Source organism: Dendrobium catenatum, unplaced genomic scaffold (assembly GCF_001605985.2).
Source record: "Dendrobium catenatum unplaced genomic scaffold, ASM160598v2 fragScaff_scaffold_54, whole genome shotgun sequence".
In the NCBI taxonomy this organism is placed as follows: domain Eukaryota; kingdom Viridiplantae; phylum Streptophyta; class Magnoliopsida; order Asparagales; family Orchidaceae; genus Dendrobium; species Dendrobium catenatum.
Window position 1 is genome coordinate 122,831 of NW_021318516.1, and position 13,229 is coordinate 136,059.

At 34.4% G+C, this 13,229-nt stretch overlaps 1 protein-coding gene across 3 annotated transcripts in view; it reads right to left on the reverse strand.

The window, feature by feature from the left end:
• Positions 1 to 418: 418 nt before the first annotated feature.
• LOC110095074 (uncharacterized aarF domain-containing protein kinase 1) overlaps positions 419 to 13,229 on the reverse strand; it is a 74,818-nt gene continuing 62,007 nt past the window's right edge. For all 3 annotated transcript variants that reach the window (XM_028694545.1, XM_020820450.2, XM_028694551.1), the window contains 4 exons: positions 1,207 to 1,344; positions 896 to 1,008; positions 759 to 821; positions 419 to 678 (listed from right to left, as the gene is read on the reverse strand). In XM_028694545.1, coding sequence (XP_028550378.1) covers positions 542 to 678; positions 759 to 821; positions 896 to 1,008; positions 1,207 to 1,344 — 451 coding nt within the window. In that variant the 3' untranslated portion in view covers positions 419 to 541. The remainder of the gene's footprint in view (positions 679 to 758; positions 822 to 895; positions 1,009 to 1,206; positions 1,345 to 13,229) is intronic.

Genomic DNA, 13,229 nt, shown 5'->3' on the forward strand with positions numbered 1-13,229 from the left:
CGATAATATTTTTATCATCACTCTAATAAAATCATTTCTTAATACATCCTTAAATACTATTATCCTGTATCCTAGTATTCTTATTTATGTCAAACTCAATTTCTCTATCAATGCCTCAACAATCTTTGATCCATACAACCTAAGCTACCATGATCCTTAAATCTCAAAGATATTCTATTATGACAGTACTCTAAAGATACTTCTCCATCTTAATTACTCAAATTTAACCCTATAAGCTATATCCTCAACAATATACTCGCTCTTCATATTAGAGCCAAAATATTTGAACTTATCACACCTAGATATCATTTTATATTATAATAATATTGATTGACTCATAATAATATGATATACGCTCAAATTATTTATTAAAATATTCCTAGGATGCATTTTAGTTATGAAAAATAGTTTTCGCTTTTACTATAGACAAAGAGAAAAATCTCCGTCCGGTGTCCACACAGAATAATCTCTCCCGCCCAAAACCAAACAATCCTTTCACGAGTGCTGATGTTTTATTCTCATAACAATATAACATATATCACTATAAAGTCCCTAAACTGAAAAACATAACGTCATATATGAATTGTGTTACTTTGGTGAATTCACGCAGTATTATCCTAAGCTTATCTGCGAGTGAAAGCTTAAAATCTTTAATTTTGAAAAGAAACGCCATGAATTCTGTGAAAGAGAAAGAGAAGAGAATTACATTCTAATAAGTGACATAAATGTAATAAACTGGAGATGTTTTTTTTTTTTACCAATATATGCTCTCAACTGAAGATAACTCATGTTTGCTCTGAATTTTGAGAGCCCATATTTATCTGTTGAACAAGAATTTAAAAACAACATTAAATCCATAAAAGAAAACAGGATTTCCAATGTCACAGAACCTCACCAGGGTTGGAAGAAGAATGTGTTGCAAGGCCATATACTGCATATTTTGCATAAGCAAGAAGGCGCATGCGACGTGGGGCGCCAAGTTTGCTCGATATGGAACTCAACAGACCACTATGAAAGATGAAAGTGATGTTAAGATAGCAACTTCAAATATGGCTTTTTTAAGAATTGTAAGGTCTCGTTTGGGGCGGCTTTCTTATTGCTTCTTAAAGCAGTTATTAGTACAAAAAATAATTTTTGTATTAGAAAGTTGCTTTAAGAAACAGTAAAAAAACTGTCTCAAACGAAACCTAAGTGACGGGTACATACTCAGTTCGTAGTATCGACAAAAATTCAGGAGGCAAAGATTCCGTGAACGATGAGATATCTTCCATCCTAAGGGATTGCAGTTCTCGCTTTAAACTTTTTTTCTCTTCCTTGCTCATTTGTGTTCCAAGAGCAGATTTGCTGATGAGCAATACAAAAGGATCATCAAAGTTTTCTAATACTAAAAAAAACCATTTTTTTTGTAAAATAAAGTCAAAACCACATAGAAGAAATGGGCAGAGAGGAAGGATTTATAAAGGCCGCCCAAATAGTTGAGATAGGACTAAATATGATGGTGATGCACCTTAGTAAGATTCGTAAGTCACCATAAGATAAAGTACAATATCTTGTGGAGTTGAAAATTGCAGAATAACGAAGTGCTCAAGAAGCCATTCAGACTTGAGTATTTTGACATTTGTCTTAGTTCATGCCACTGACGGCGAGGGAAAAGAGAGAAAAAGATATTCTAAAGCAAAATCGGCTACTGGCTTTGCTGCAACAATAAGGGCTTCCTAATCACTTTCCTAGTCTGTCAAGCATCTTCTTCATTTAATTTGAACAGCAACGCAGTGTCACGTGCATAACATTTTTTAGTTATATTAACTACCACGGGGACTACAGCTTACCAATATTTATGGCACCTGGTTCCTTTAATTAGGATGTCAATGTTTTTAGGGTTTTGGTTGTTGGATGGAGTAGGCTCCAAAGGTAATGGATAGCGCAGGGGAATCATTAAATGCTAACCACTATTAAATCAGGAACCCATCCAAAATTTTAACTGAATTATCCACAGACGCCACAAAAAAGTTTAGGAAAAGGGTAGAAGATACAAGGAAAGAAGAAGAATTAGGTACACAGCCTAAGAGGAGGGGAAAAAAATGACAAGCATCATTCTCATTCTAATAAATACAATCAAATTATTATATGATCCTTGCATCTCTATTTATAATAGATCCAATAAGATAACACTAATCATCAAATTTATCCTAAACTAATTGTGGCCAGCTATTCTGGTTGACAAAGGCATTTGAAAGTTATTGTCAATATACAAGTTAAACAGTGTTGGGGATGTTAAACCATGCTGCGAAACACGACAAGAAATATAAAATGCAACAGAAAAGAAAGAACACCAGGATTTAATGGGGAGAAACCTGAAATCGGAAAAAAAAAAAAACCACGGAGCAACACCACACCAAGAAATCCTATGAAAATCAGGAGAAATTTATACAAATCTCTTTCTCTCACTCACCTTGTCCCTCTTAAGTCTTGTACCATTCTACACTCAGAACTAACAAAGAGACACACTACAATAACTCTTAGAGACACAACCCTTCAAGTTAAACATGAAAAATGAGAAACAAACTGCCTAACCCGACTCATAGTGCTTGATTTTGAGGGCAGCAGTGCTCAACTTTCTGTCTCCAGCTTGACTAGCAACGTTGGGTATGCAGAGCCACGGCGCTTCGTTCTCTAACTCAAAATATAACGTGTAAAGCCCCACATCACTTAAGAATACAATGATGCAGTGTTGTATGATTGTGAGGAAAAAACCCAAACCATCTAAGGCGACTTTTTCTAATCTTATCTTTTCTTGGAGCTACTCCAGCCTTTTCACGTATATACACATTTCATATCCTATCTTTAAGAGTAAAACCACTCATCCACCAGAGCATCCTCATCTCTACAACACTTATATTAACATTAAATGTAACTAATTCACCAATAGAAATATTGATATTCATGTTGTACATATGATGATTCATTTACTATTAAATAGTGCAAGCACATATTGCTTCATTTATTATGCATTGGGTTTCTAAGGCAAGTTCCATGAAACATATTGGGCTATTAGTGTAGTAGATAAGTTTTTGATATTTAGAGAAGGGTGGCGATTAGGGGTTGATATGAAGTGATGATGCAAGACAATCTTGCTGATACAAATTGTTGAAATTTATGATTATTGTATATAAACCTTCTTGAATATGAATAGTTATGTATATATTAATGTACATTCATGTTTTTTACTCCATCAATCAGTTGTAAATTTTAAATTGTGAATATTATTAATAGCTTTGTAAATGTTATATGTTTATAATCATGATTTCAATTCTATCCAATTACATCCTAATTTGAGAACGTAGATGTAAAACTCGAAAAATGCTATTTAAGACCTCGCACGCTTTTCGATGCGTCGCGACGAGTTTTAAGTGAATTTTTCAAGGTCTTCGGAATTTGGCGAAAATAATTTTATAAAATTCTACAAAAAATTCTAAGATATTTGATGTATAAAACTTATATCTAATTTTGCTCAATTTAGAAATTAAAATTCATAGAAGTCTCTTAATACCCATAATACCCTTAAAGATTATTAAAGGTTGGATGTTTTAAGTGAGGGTAAAAGGGTCTTTTGCAATCCCTATTTCCTTAAGTTATGAGAACCGAACCGAACCCTCCCCATTTCATTCGCATGTTTCGTTCGGCCAAACGCAAGGAGGCGGAGAGGGCGGACGGGCTAGGCGACGGGAAAGCTTGGGTAGCGGCTCCAGCGGTTGTTTCTGACGGTTGGATGTGAGGGAAATTATAGAGGAGACTAAGGGGAAGACTAAGGTATGATTTATTTAAGCATTACATTTCCCCGAATAGTTTTCTTAAGGAAGAAATTTTAGGGTTTTCCAACACTTAAGAATTTCCACATGGAATTTATAGGAAATGCTTTTAATCATGAAAACGAAGTTTTTTCTAGAAAATTTGAGTTGGAAATTTTAGGGTTTTCCCTAAAGTTGAAATTTTTGAAAGTACTTTTACATATGTGGTTCCTAAGGGTTCTAAGAGGGTTTCTAATGGTATGAATTGAGTTTTCCTCAAAAAATGATATTTTTCTACTTTTTTTAAATAAATAAATCCAAAAATTAGTTTTCCATAAATATTATTTTGATGAATGAGAAGTTTTAGCATGCAAAAGTAAGCATTTTAATGAAGATAGGTTTTCCAAATTAAGGTTTTAGGTTAAATCCAAAAATAGAAATTATTTTAAGTAATGGTAAAGGGATTACTTGGATAACAAATGAAATTTTAGAATATATGCTTTATGTTTTAAATGAGAGGGAGAGAAAGAGAATCTTTGGAAGTTTTGTAGGAATAGAATGATTTAATTTTGAGATGATTAGCTTTAGCCGTTGGATACTAAATTAATTCTTATAGGTATTATTTGTGGTGACTTCGAAGGAAGGAGGATTAGCAAAGGGAATCAATTTTCTTAATTTATGTAAGTATACATGATTCTTTATTTACAGTAATGACTTTGTTTCTCTCCAGTTATATGTTTTGAATATTCAAGCATGTTTATAAAATATTTATGATTAATTTAGAACATGATTTTGTTACTCTTGTAAAATGGTTGATCATGCAAATTATATGTTACATTTTATGATATTATATGATAAGGTTTATGTGTTATATGCAATGAAATGATTACCGTAGGAGAGACGCTCCGGAAGAAAGATAATTTTATGAATATACTTGAGGTTATGCTTATGTGTTTTAAATTTTATTGTTTTAGTGGCTCTTTCAAATATTTTGGAGATTGATTTAGAGAGTTGATATTTTAGTCTACCGTCCGACCTCCGTTCCCACCTCGCCTATGCGAGCTCACCGGGCCGGGTCGTGAAAAAAGTGGTATCAGAGCAAAGGGTTTAAGAATATTGATCAATATGAAAGAGCCAATAGGATGATTCTCTATGTTAATTAAGGTATAGGTTATTTGTTATAGACTGCTAATTTTATTTCATCGGTTATATCTCAGAGTCATGGATCCTGAAAACGATGCCACTGATGGCACTACGGGAGAGATTAGGAGGGAGATACCAGTTGTAGCAGAACCTTCGAATAGTAGTATCAATGCTATTATGGAATCTTTTGCGTAGATGATGGCAGCTATGACCTAAATGATAAAAAGTACTCAAACCCAGGCTGGTGATAGTGGAAGTACTCCAATGGACAAAAACTTGAAGTTATTCCAAGACATGAAGCCTCCATCGTTCATAGGTGGTGGACCCACAGAGGCGGAAGACAGGTTAATGAAGGTAGAGAAGATCTTGAAAGGAATGTCATGTCCTCAATATAGAAGGGTTACCTTAGCTGCCTATGCTTTCAATGGTGAAGCAGAGAGGTGGTGGAGAAGTCAACAACAAGAGACCTTTGGAGGAAGACCAAGCAGCCAAGTTACTTGGGAGGAGTTTGTGAAAATATTTAGATACTGGTATATATCATGTCAGCTAGAAGACAAATGCAAGATAAATTCAACAGATTGGTGCAAGGTGATAGAACAATTACTCAGTATGAGACTGAGTTCACTAGACTTTTTAGGTATGTCTCACATATGATACCCAATGCAGAAGAGAAATGCCATCGTTTCTTATCTGGTTTGAAGGATGTCATTAACCCTTGATTCCTTTTGACATGCAAAAGTAAGCATTTTAATGAAAATAGGTTTTCCAAATTAGGGTTTTATATTAAATCCGAAAATAGAAATTATTTTGAATTATTTTAAGTAATGATAAAGGGATTACTTGGATAACAAATGAATTTTTAGAATATATGCTTTATGTTTTAAATGAGAGGGAGAGAAAGAGAACTATGAAAATTTCGTAGGAATAGATTGATTTAATTTTAAGATGATTAGCTTTAGCCGTTGGATACTAAATAAATTCTTATAGGTGTTATTTGTGGTGACTTCAAAGGAAGGAGGATTAGCAAAGAGAATTAATTTTCCTAATTTCTGTAAGTATACATGATTCTTTATTTACAGTAACGACTTCTGTTTCTCTCCAATTATATGTTTTGAATATTCAAGCTTGTTTATGAAATTTTTATAATTAATTTAGAATATGATTTTGTTATTCTTATCAAATAGTTGATCATGCAAAATACATATTATATTTTATGGCATTATATGATAAGGTTTATGTGTTATATGAAATGAAATGATATGATTGTTATATTAAGTGATTGTATGTGCATGTTGAATAGATGAAGCTCACCCCTTTATGATGCTAGCTAGGGTCGATGTACTCGTGCACGTTAAAATAGTAAAGGATATGAAAAAGAAAATGGTAAAAGAGTACCTTTATGGTACTAGACGGTGGCTCATGTGACTGTTGTAATATATATACAAAATGAGAAAGTTACGAATAATGAATATGAATATGGAAATGAAAATGAAAGATATGATTTTATGATATGATATGTTTGTAAGGAATCAATTTATGTTATGTTCAAAAGAAATATGACATCTAGCATATTGTTCATTTTGCCTTGATTACTATAGCTTAGAATCGTGTTTTACTTATTGAGCTTTAGTTTACTGTTAGTTGTTAACATTTTTCAGGTGTAATTAATTTAAATCAAAATGAGTAGGAGTGAAAATTTTACCGTAGGAGAGGCGCTCCGGAAGAAAGGAAATTTTATGAATATGCTTGAGGTTATATTTATGTGTTTTAAATTTTATTGTTTTTGTGGCTTTTTCAAATATTTTGGAGATTGATTTAGAGAGTTGATAGTTTAGTCTACCGTCCGACCTCCATTCCCGCCTCGTCTATGTGAGCTCACCAGGCCGGATCGTGACAATAGAGGTTAAGGATATGAATTTCATGTTTCAGGGGACAACTACATTAAAGTTTGTTGACCTCCATATGTCACGACCCGGCCCGTATGCTCGATTTAACGAGGCGGGAACTAAAAGTCGAACGGTAGAATCTAATCATTTCAATTCAAAAATATGACAACATTAAAACATCATATTCACTTTTCTTATCTGAAGAGCCACGAATAAAAAATTTCTCAATTCATAAATTACCTTTTATGAGTTGCATCCCATCTACAATAGATGAATTCTTATCTTTCTGCCATTTCTAAATCTTTGGAGACTTACCTGAAATAGTTAATTAGTGGAATGAGTTTATGAACAGTGGATAACTGTTAAAACAATTAACACGAAAATAAAATATAAAACAAAATATACATTACATATAACCTTTATATTTTTTGTTCATTTCCCTTTCTTATCTTCATTTCATTTGTTTCAGTCAACTATGCGTATTATATTATAGTTTTTGATAACATTTATAGAGCTTTAATATTTATTAATTTTTCCTCTTTTATTGTACAAGAGCAATGTATAAATGTATTGAAGGTACAACCATTTTTATTTTCCATTTCCATAACCTTTTACTTTTTTTTAAGGGCATGAGTAAGGCGTCCCCAGCCAGTACCATAAAAGGGTGAACTCTTGTAGTTTGCATGCATATTCTTTTTTTTCTTTCATTTTTATTTATACACTTATTTATCATATAGGTCATTTTATTCCTTCACTATTCCTTGCTTATTTTCTTATATCTAAAAGTATCATACATCTATTTTCTTTACATATATATTTATATCATTCATTTAAATCCTTTCACAATAACATCAAAAGATAAGTAAACATCACTTTTAAAATTTAAACATTTAACAATAACATATAAAAATATCTATATAAAATATTAATCACCTGTCATTGTGATAAATACTACTTCAAAAGAAAATGAAAACATAATAATAAAATGTATACACAAACATAATTATCCACTTTGATTCTCCTCTTCTAATATTCGTCTTGTATGAAACATTTTTTAACTGTTCACAATAACATAAGGATTTAGTTAACATTAAATCCTAATTTGAATGATTAAAAAAAATGTCTGATTTCAATATGAAATTACCTAACAAAATTTTCCTTTCTTTCTTTCACTTCCAAAATTTCTTCTTCTTGTTTTCAATCTCTTCCTTTCTAAAATCCCTAAATCCATATAATATAACTTGCATGAAATATAATGAAATAACAAAATTTAAATAATGTTATGCAATAAAGAATTTACTTACAAATGAGAATTTCCTCAAAATCCCTAAATCCTTCTTCCTCTCCCACAATTCTTTTTCTTTGCTTTCAATCCCTTCTTTTTTCCTTTAAGAAAATATCATTCGCTTTTAAATGAAGAAATTGACGAAATTTATAAGAAAAATGAAGGGAGAATTCAACAAACCTTCTTCCCTTAGTCGTTCCTCTCGCTTCTTCCTAAATTCCACTCATTTAGCGATAATAATAAGAAAAGAGTTAAGAGTTGTCGAATTTCATCCCTAATCACAACCTTCCACTCAAAATAGCAAAATGAAACTCCTTCGTGCGAAAACGGGCGTCCGCTTCTGCGCTCGGTCCGCCCAGTTGGTCTCTGTCATGAAATGGGGAGTAGTTACGCGGGGGAAGGGATTTTATTAATAAGGTTCGGTCGATTCAAGTGAACCGGCTGGACCGAACCGGTCGTTACACCATATGTGTTCCACAACCAGTTCAAGTGAGTACTATGAATATGACAAACAACAAAAGAGAAATCGCATTAAATTGGCTTAAAACATCTTGACTGCATCCGAAACACGAATTTAGTCCATTTGTAAAATGGATTGTAAAAACACATAAAACATCGAAAATACCAAATAAAGCACCTTATGTGCTCAACTTGATAAAAAATAGCAAAATCATGATTTGCGGAAGCAAAATCATGCAAAAGTCACCCAACATTCCTAGTTTGTGAAATGGGCAATGACAACAAGATTGGAACGTCAAACTTACCTATAAATGACCACTTGCATCGCCAAATAGTTGCACGATGTAAAAACAATGAACAATAGACGTGATGTCGCATAACAGTCACTCGCTCACGAAACAAACTACGCCAATGTATTTGAAATGTCGAAATTACTTGAAAGGGACTCCCGTATTACTGGGCCAACGCCCAAAATTCCTTTTGTATGTGTTTGACGCAATAAGTAGGACTCGTGCATGTTTTTCTTAGAATGACGGGGGAAAAGTGTGTTAATACATAGTGCAAATGAACCAAAAAAAGCATCATGTGCATTATGTAGACGACTCGAAAATCATGCAAGCATGTTGAAAAGATAGTATTCTATGCAAATGCATTAAAAAAGCATGTAAATGCATTGTATTGGTGCATCGAAAAATGCACAAGTATATTAAAATAAGGCATGTATACTGTCCAAATACACTAAAAAATGTGCAAGTACACAGTGTAGGCACATTGAAAAGTGTTTACACCATATAAGAGCACAACAAATTTTCAAAAAATTAAAAGTGATGTGAAAAACATGTTAAATGGCTAAATGTGAATGTCTGAGAATGCTGCACGATTAAAACTGAGAAGAAATTTGAATTAACCTCGATCTAAAACTTGTGCCACGTTTAAAAAAAATGACAAACTATTTTGAAAACTCCCAAACTCTCTCTCTCTCTCTCTCTATGTTAAAAATTAAATTTACTTTTACAAGATGTTTTTAGAGTGAGCCACATTAGCTACAAGGCATGGTCGTAAATTTCCCATTTCAAGTATGGTCCTCACAATGACTGGAATTGATGAGACTTGAATCCCGTAACAAACTTGACTCATTAAGTATAAAGTAACAAGATGCATTATTTTACGTTCACATTAGGCCTTCAATGCCTTTTACAAAAGAACTTTATTTAAAATTGTACCCTCTCGAAGTCACCTCGCCTACATGGCGATAAAAAAAGTTAATCTAAGAGCCAACCCTTTACTAAAAAGCAAACATAATTTATAAGGTTTAAATAATTGAACAAAATTAAAAGCACCTAATGGTAGACTTATTGAAAGCGAATATCAACCGAAGAAGACTTTAATTTCAAAATACCCTCTAAGATTTATGCAAACTATTTTGACCTCAAATTCAAGCAAATACAAAAGTACGAGAAAACTAACAAATTCAAATATTTCAAGCGAAATCTACCCATCTAATTTAAAGCAAAATTCATCATCTCTACAATCATTTCTCAATGGAGATAAATTTGATAATAACCATAATACACATAGTAAATATTTTGTCAAATATTTAACTAGAGTTCATTTTCAAACGATCTCTCACCAGTAAAGATGTGACACCTATCATCTAACTAGTGATTTGGCTGCCAAATGGCATCCTAGGTAAAAAAATATGACTAAACTTGTCTAACCGAATGATTTTGCCACAAAAGATTAAGGTCATGACTAGTGCCCGCAAGTTCTCTGATGGATAAAAACTTTCGAAGCACAAAACTCTCTATAAGCTAAAATAAACTCAAATTTATCCCCTTCAATAAAACATCCGTCGAACATCCACAAAGTTTCCCTTGACAAAGCAACCCAAGGCTCTTGAAAAGGAATCTTTGGTTAAAATGGGTTGACTATTGCCTCAGACTAAGTAAATCATGGTACATGACAATTCAAAAAGACAGAACCATGAGATCTTGACTGGGCTCATCATTATTCCTCCACTCCGCAAAATCTATTTTAAGTTCATTATAATAAATTGATACACGACAGCCCTTGGGGGGCTAAACATGGACATATTTCAACTCCTGTTGTGGGACCCAGTCAAAAAATAATTCATTATGTGAGTAGAGGAATTAAGGAAGGGTTAAATAAGGAAATATTTCCTAATTGAAATTCAAAATGGAAGAGGAAAATATATTAGGAAAGGGGGCTGATTTGAACGGGATTAATTAGTAAACATTTCCTAATTAAAGAGCACATGTTTGGGGGCTGACTTGAGGGTTGTTTTGGTATTTTCTGTTAATTGTTTGCTATAAGTTGTAGGGTTTATGTTATGTTTTGTATGCAGAATTTTGTTTGGAGTCTTGTTGTCTACTACTTTGTGAGAGATCCTAGCAGTGTTTAGGGCTTGGGAGAGAAGATCCTCCTATCGAAAGAAGATCATTGTATCTTGCTTGTTCTTATTTTCTTGTTATCAATAAAAATATATTGTTTGCTGAATTTATTGGGGTTCGTTGGCTATTTTTGATACCAAGGTGTATCAAATTGGTATCAAAGCGGTGTCCGAGACCGAAATCTCCGTCCTCATCACTGAATTCAGTAGTGTCTTTCCTCCCCGCTTGCTGAAATTTTCTACCTAAAGACCATTGACGTTGTTTGTTGCTAATTTTACTATTGTTAGTGCGGATTGTAACCTAGATCTCAGGATGGAAGCAAATACGGTGGACGTGTTGGAAAGCGAGATGGGGCAGTTCAAATCCGATGTGGGGGAGAAGATCTCAACCATAAAAGAGAGGGTTTCATCTATGAAAACCCGATTTGGAGGGGTGGAGGAGATGTTAAGAAAAATTTTGGAGATGCAAACAAAAACTTCATTAGTGATTTAAAGTACTAACCCTCATCAAGAATCGATTGGGATTAGCTAACCACAACTAAGGGAAAAAGGGATCAAAAGGGTGAAGTTCGACGAGGAAAGCTTCTTCCACCAAGAACCACCTCTTAGGGCTCCGATGAGAGGTGGAATAGGGTCTTCAAAAGGAGGGGCAGCATAAAGGGAATTTTGTGGGAGAGATAGTGGGGTGGACGACCACTATGGGTGTCGGATAGAAGAAAGGTGGGATTTCCACCCACAATATACAGGGGTAAACAACAACGAAAGAGGGAATAGGGTGGAGATGCTAAGGTGAGCAAGCTAAAGATGTCAGTCTTTGAAGGAGAAGATGCTCAAGGATGGGTGTATCATGTGGAGAGATACTTTGCCATCAATGAGCTGACATAAAGAGAAAAGCTTATGATGGCAAAGCTATGTTTGGAGGGCAAAGCCCTAGCTTGGTTTCAATGGAAGGAGGTTAGGTATCCACTCCATTCATGGGAAGAATTTAAAGATGGGTAGTTGGAACATTTTCAACTAATTCGGGAAGGAGACCTCCACGCAGTTTTATGCCTTATCTTAGGAAGGGACAGTCATGGAGTACCTAAAGAAATTTGAACTGTTATCGGGCAAACTGAGTGGATTTCTAAAGAAGGTTTGGTGAGAAATTTCATGAAGGGCCTTAAGGAGGAGATACAGACAAAACTCAAAGTATGGAGGCCTAACGGATAGAGGGAGACAATGGAACTTGCACAAAGGGTGGAGGAGAAACATCAGAGGGAAAAGGCCCGTAACAACAACATTATGGGAGGTGTTTACAGAAATACCTCCACAACCTTTACACTAAGGACCCAAATGGTGTCTTTTCAGAGGGTAACACTCAAGGAGATGAGCATTGGAGTACGTCCATATAGCAATTTCAAGTGCCTCACAAAAGCAGGGGTACATTACAGAAAGGCAAAGGGGCTGTTTTATATGTATGATGAGAAATTTACACTAGGACATAGGTGTAAAAATCGAACCTTGCAGGTCATATTGGTGTGTGATGTGGACGAGGTGGACAAGGCAGAGGAAGAGGAGCCTGTACACTTGGAGGTGGCTAAATTTTTATTGAACTCTGTAGTGCGATTCACTCCTAATCACACTATAAAGGTAAGGGGAAAGATAGGAGGAGAGGCCATGGCGATCCTAGTAGACAGTGGGACTACCCACAATTTCATATCAAACCAACAGGTGGACAAACTGGGTGAAATAGCTCAAACTCTTAACTACTGAGATATTGTCCACTTTGGCCTAAAGGTCTCACAGTTTTGTCATGTTAGTGTAATTTCCGAGGAGGTTATCACCCATCCCAAAATTTCTCTAGAATAAGCACGCTTAATTGCGAAGGTTGATGCTATCAAGAAATTATGTACTTTTTATTTTATTTGAACAATAGTATATTTTGTTTTCTATTTTATTTTCTTTTCTTTATTAGCTATCCAATGATGGGAAAGCATCCAATGATCATGGTAGATTGTGCATAAGGCTTGGTAGACCTTTGGTTTGCTGGCTTGATTGGTCCTTGACCACTGATGGTTCACGGGTTGGCTGTTTTGATGATGGTTCTCGGGTTGGCTGTTTTGGAGCACATGGCGTTGAGCTTGTTCTTTTAGTTGCTTGAAGCTGGAGTTTAGTAGCTCATTTATTCCAAAAAGGTACCTCATTAAGAAGAATTACTTTTGGAGTGGCCTTGTCCCTTCCCCTTCCCCTTTTCTTCTGGTCTCTTGGAGCTCCGTGGC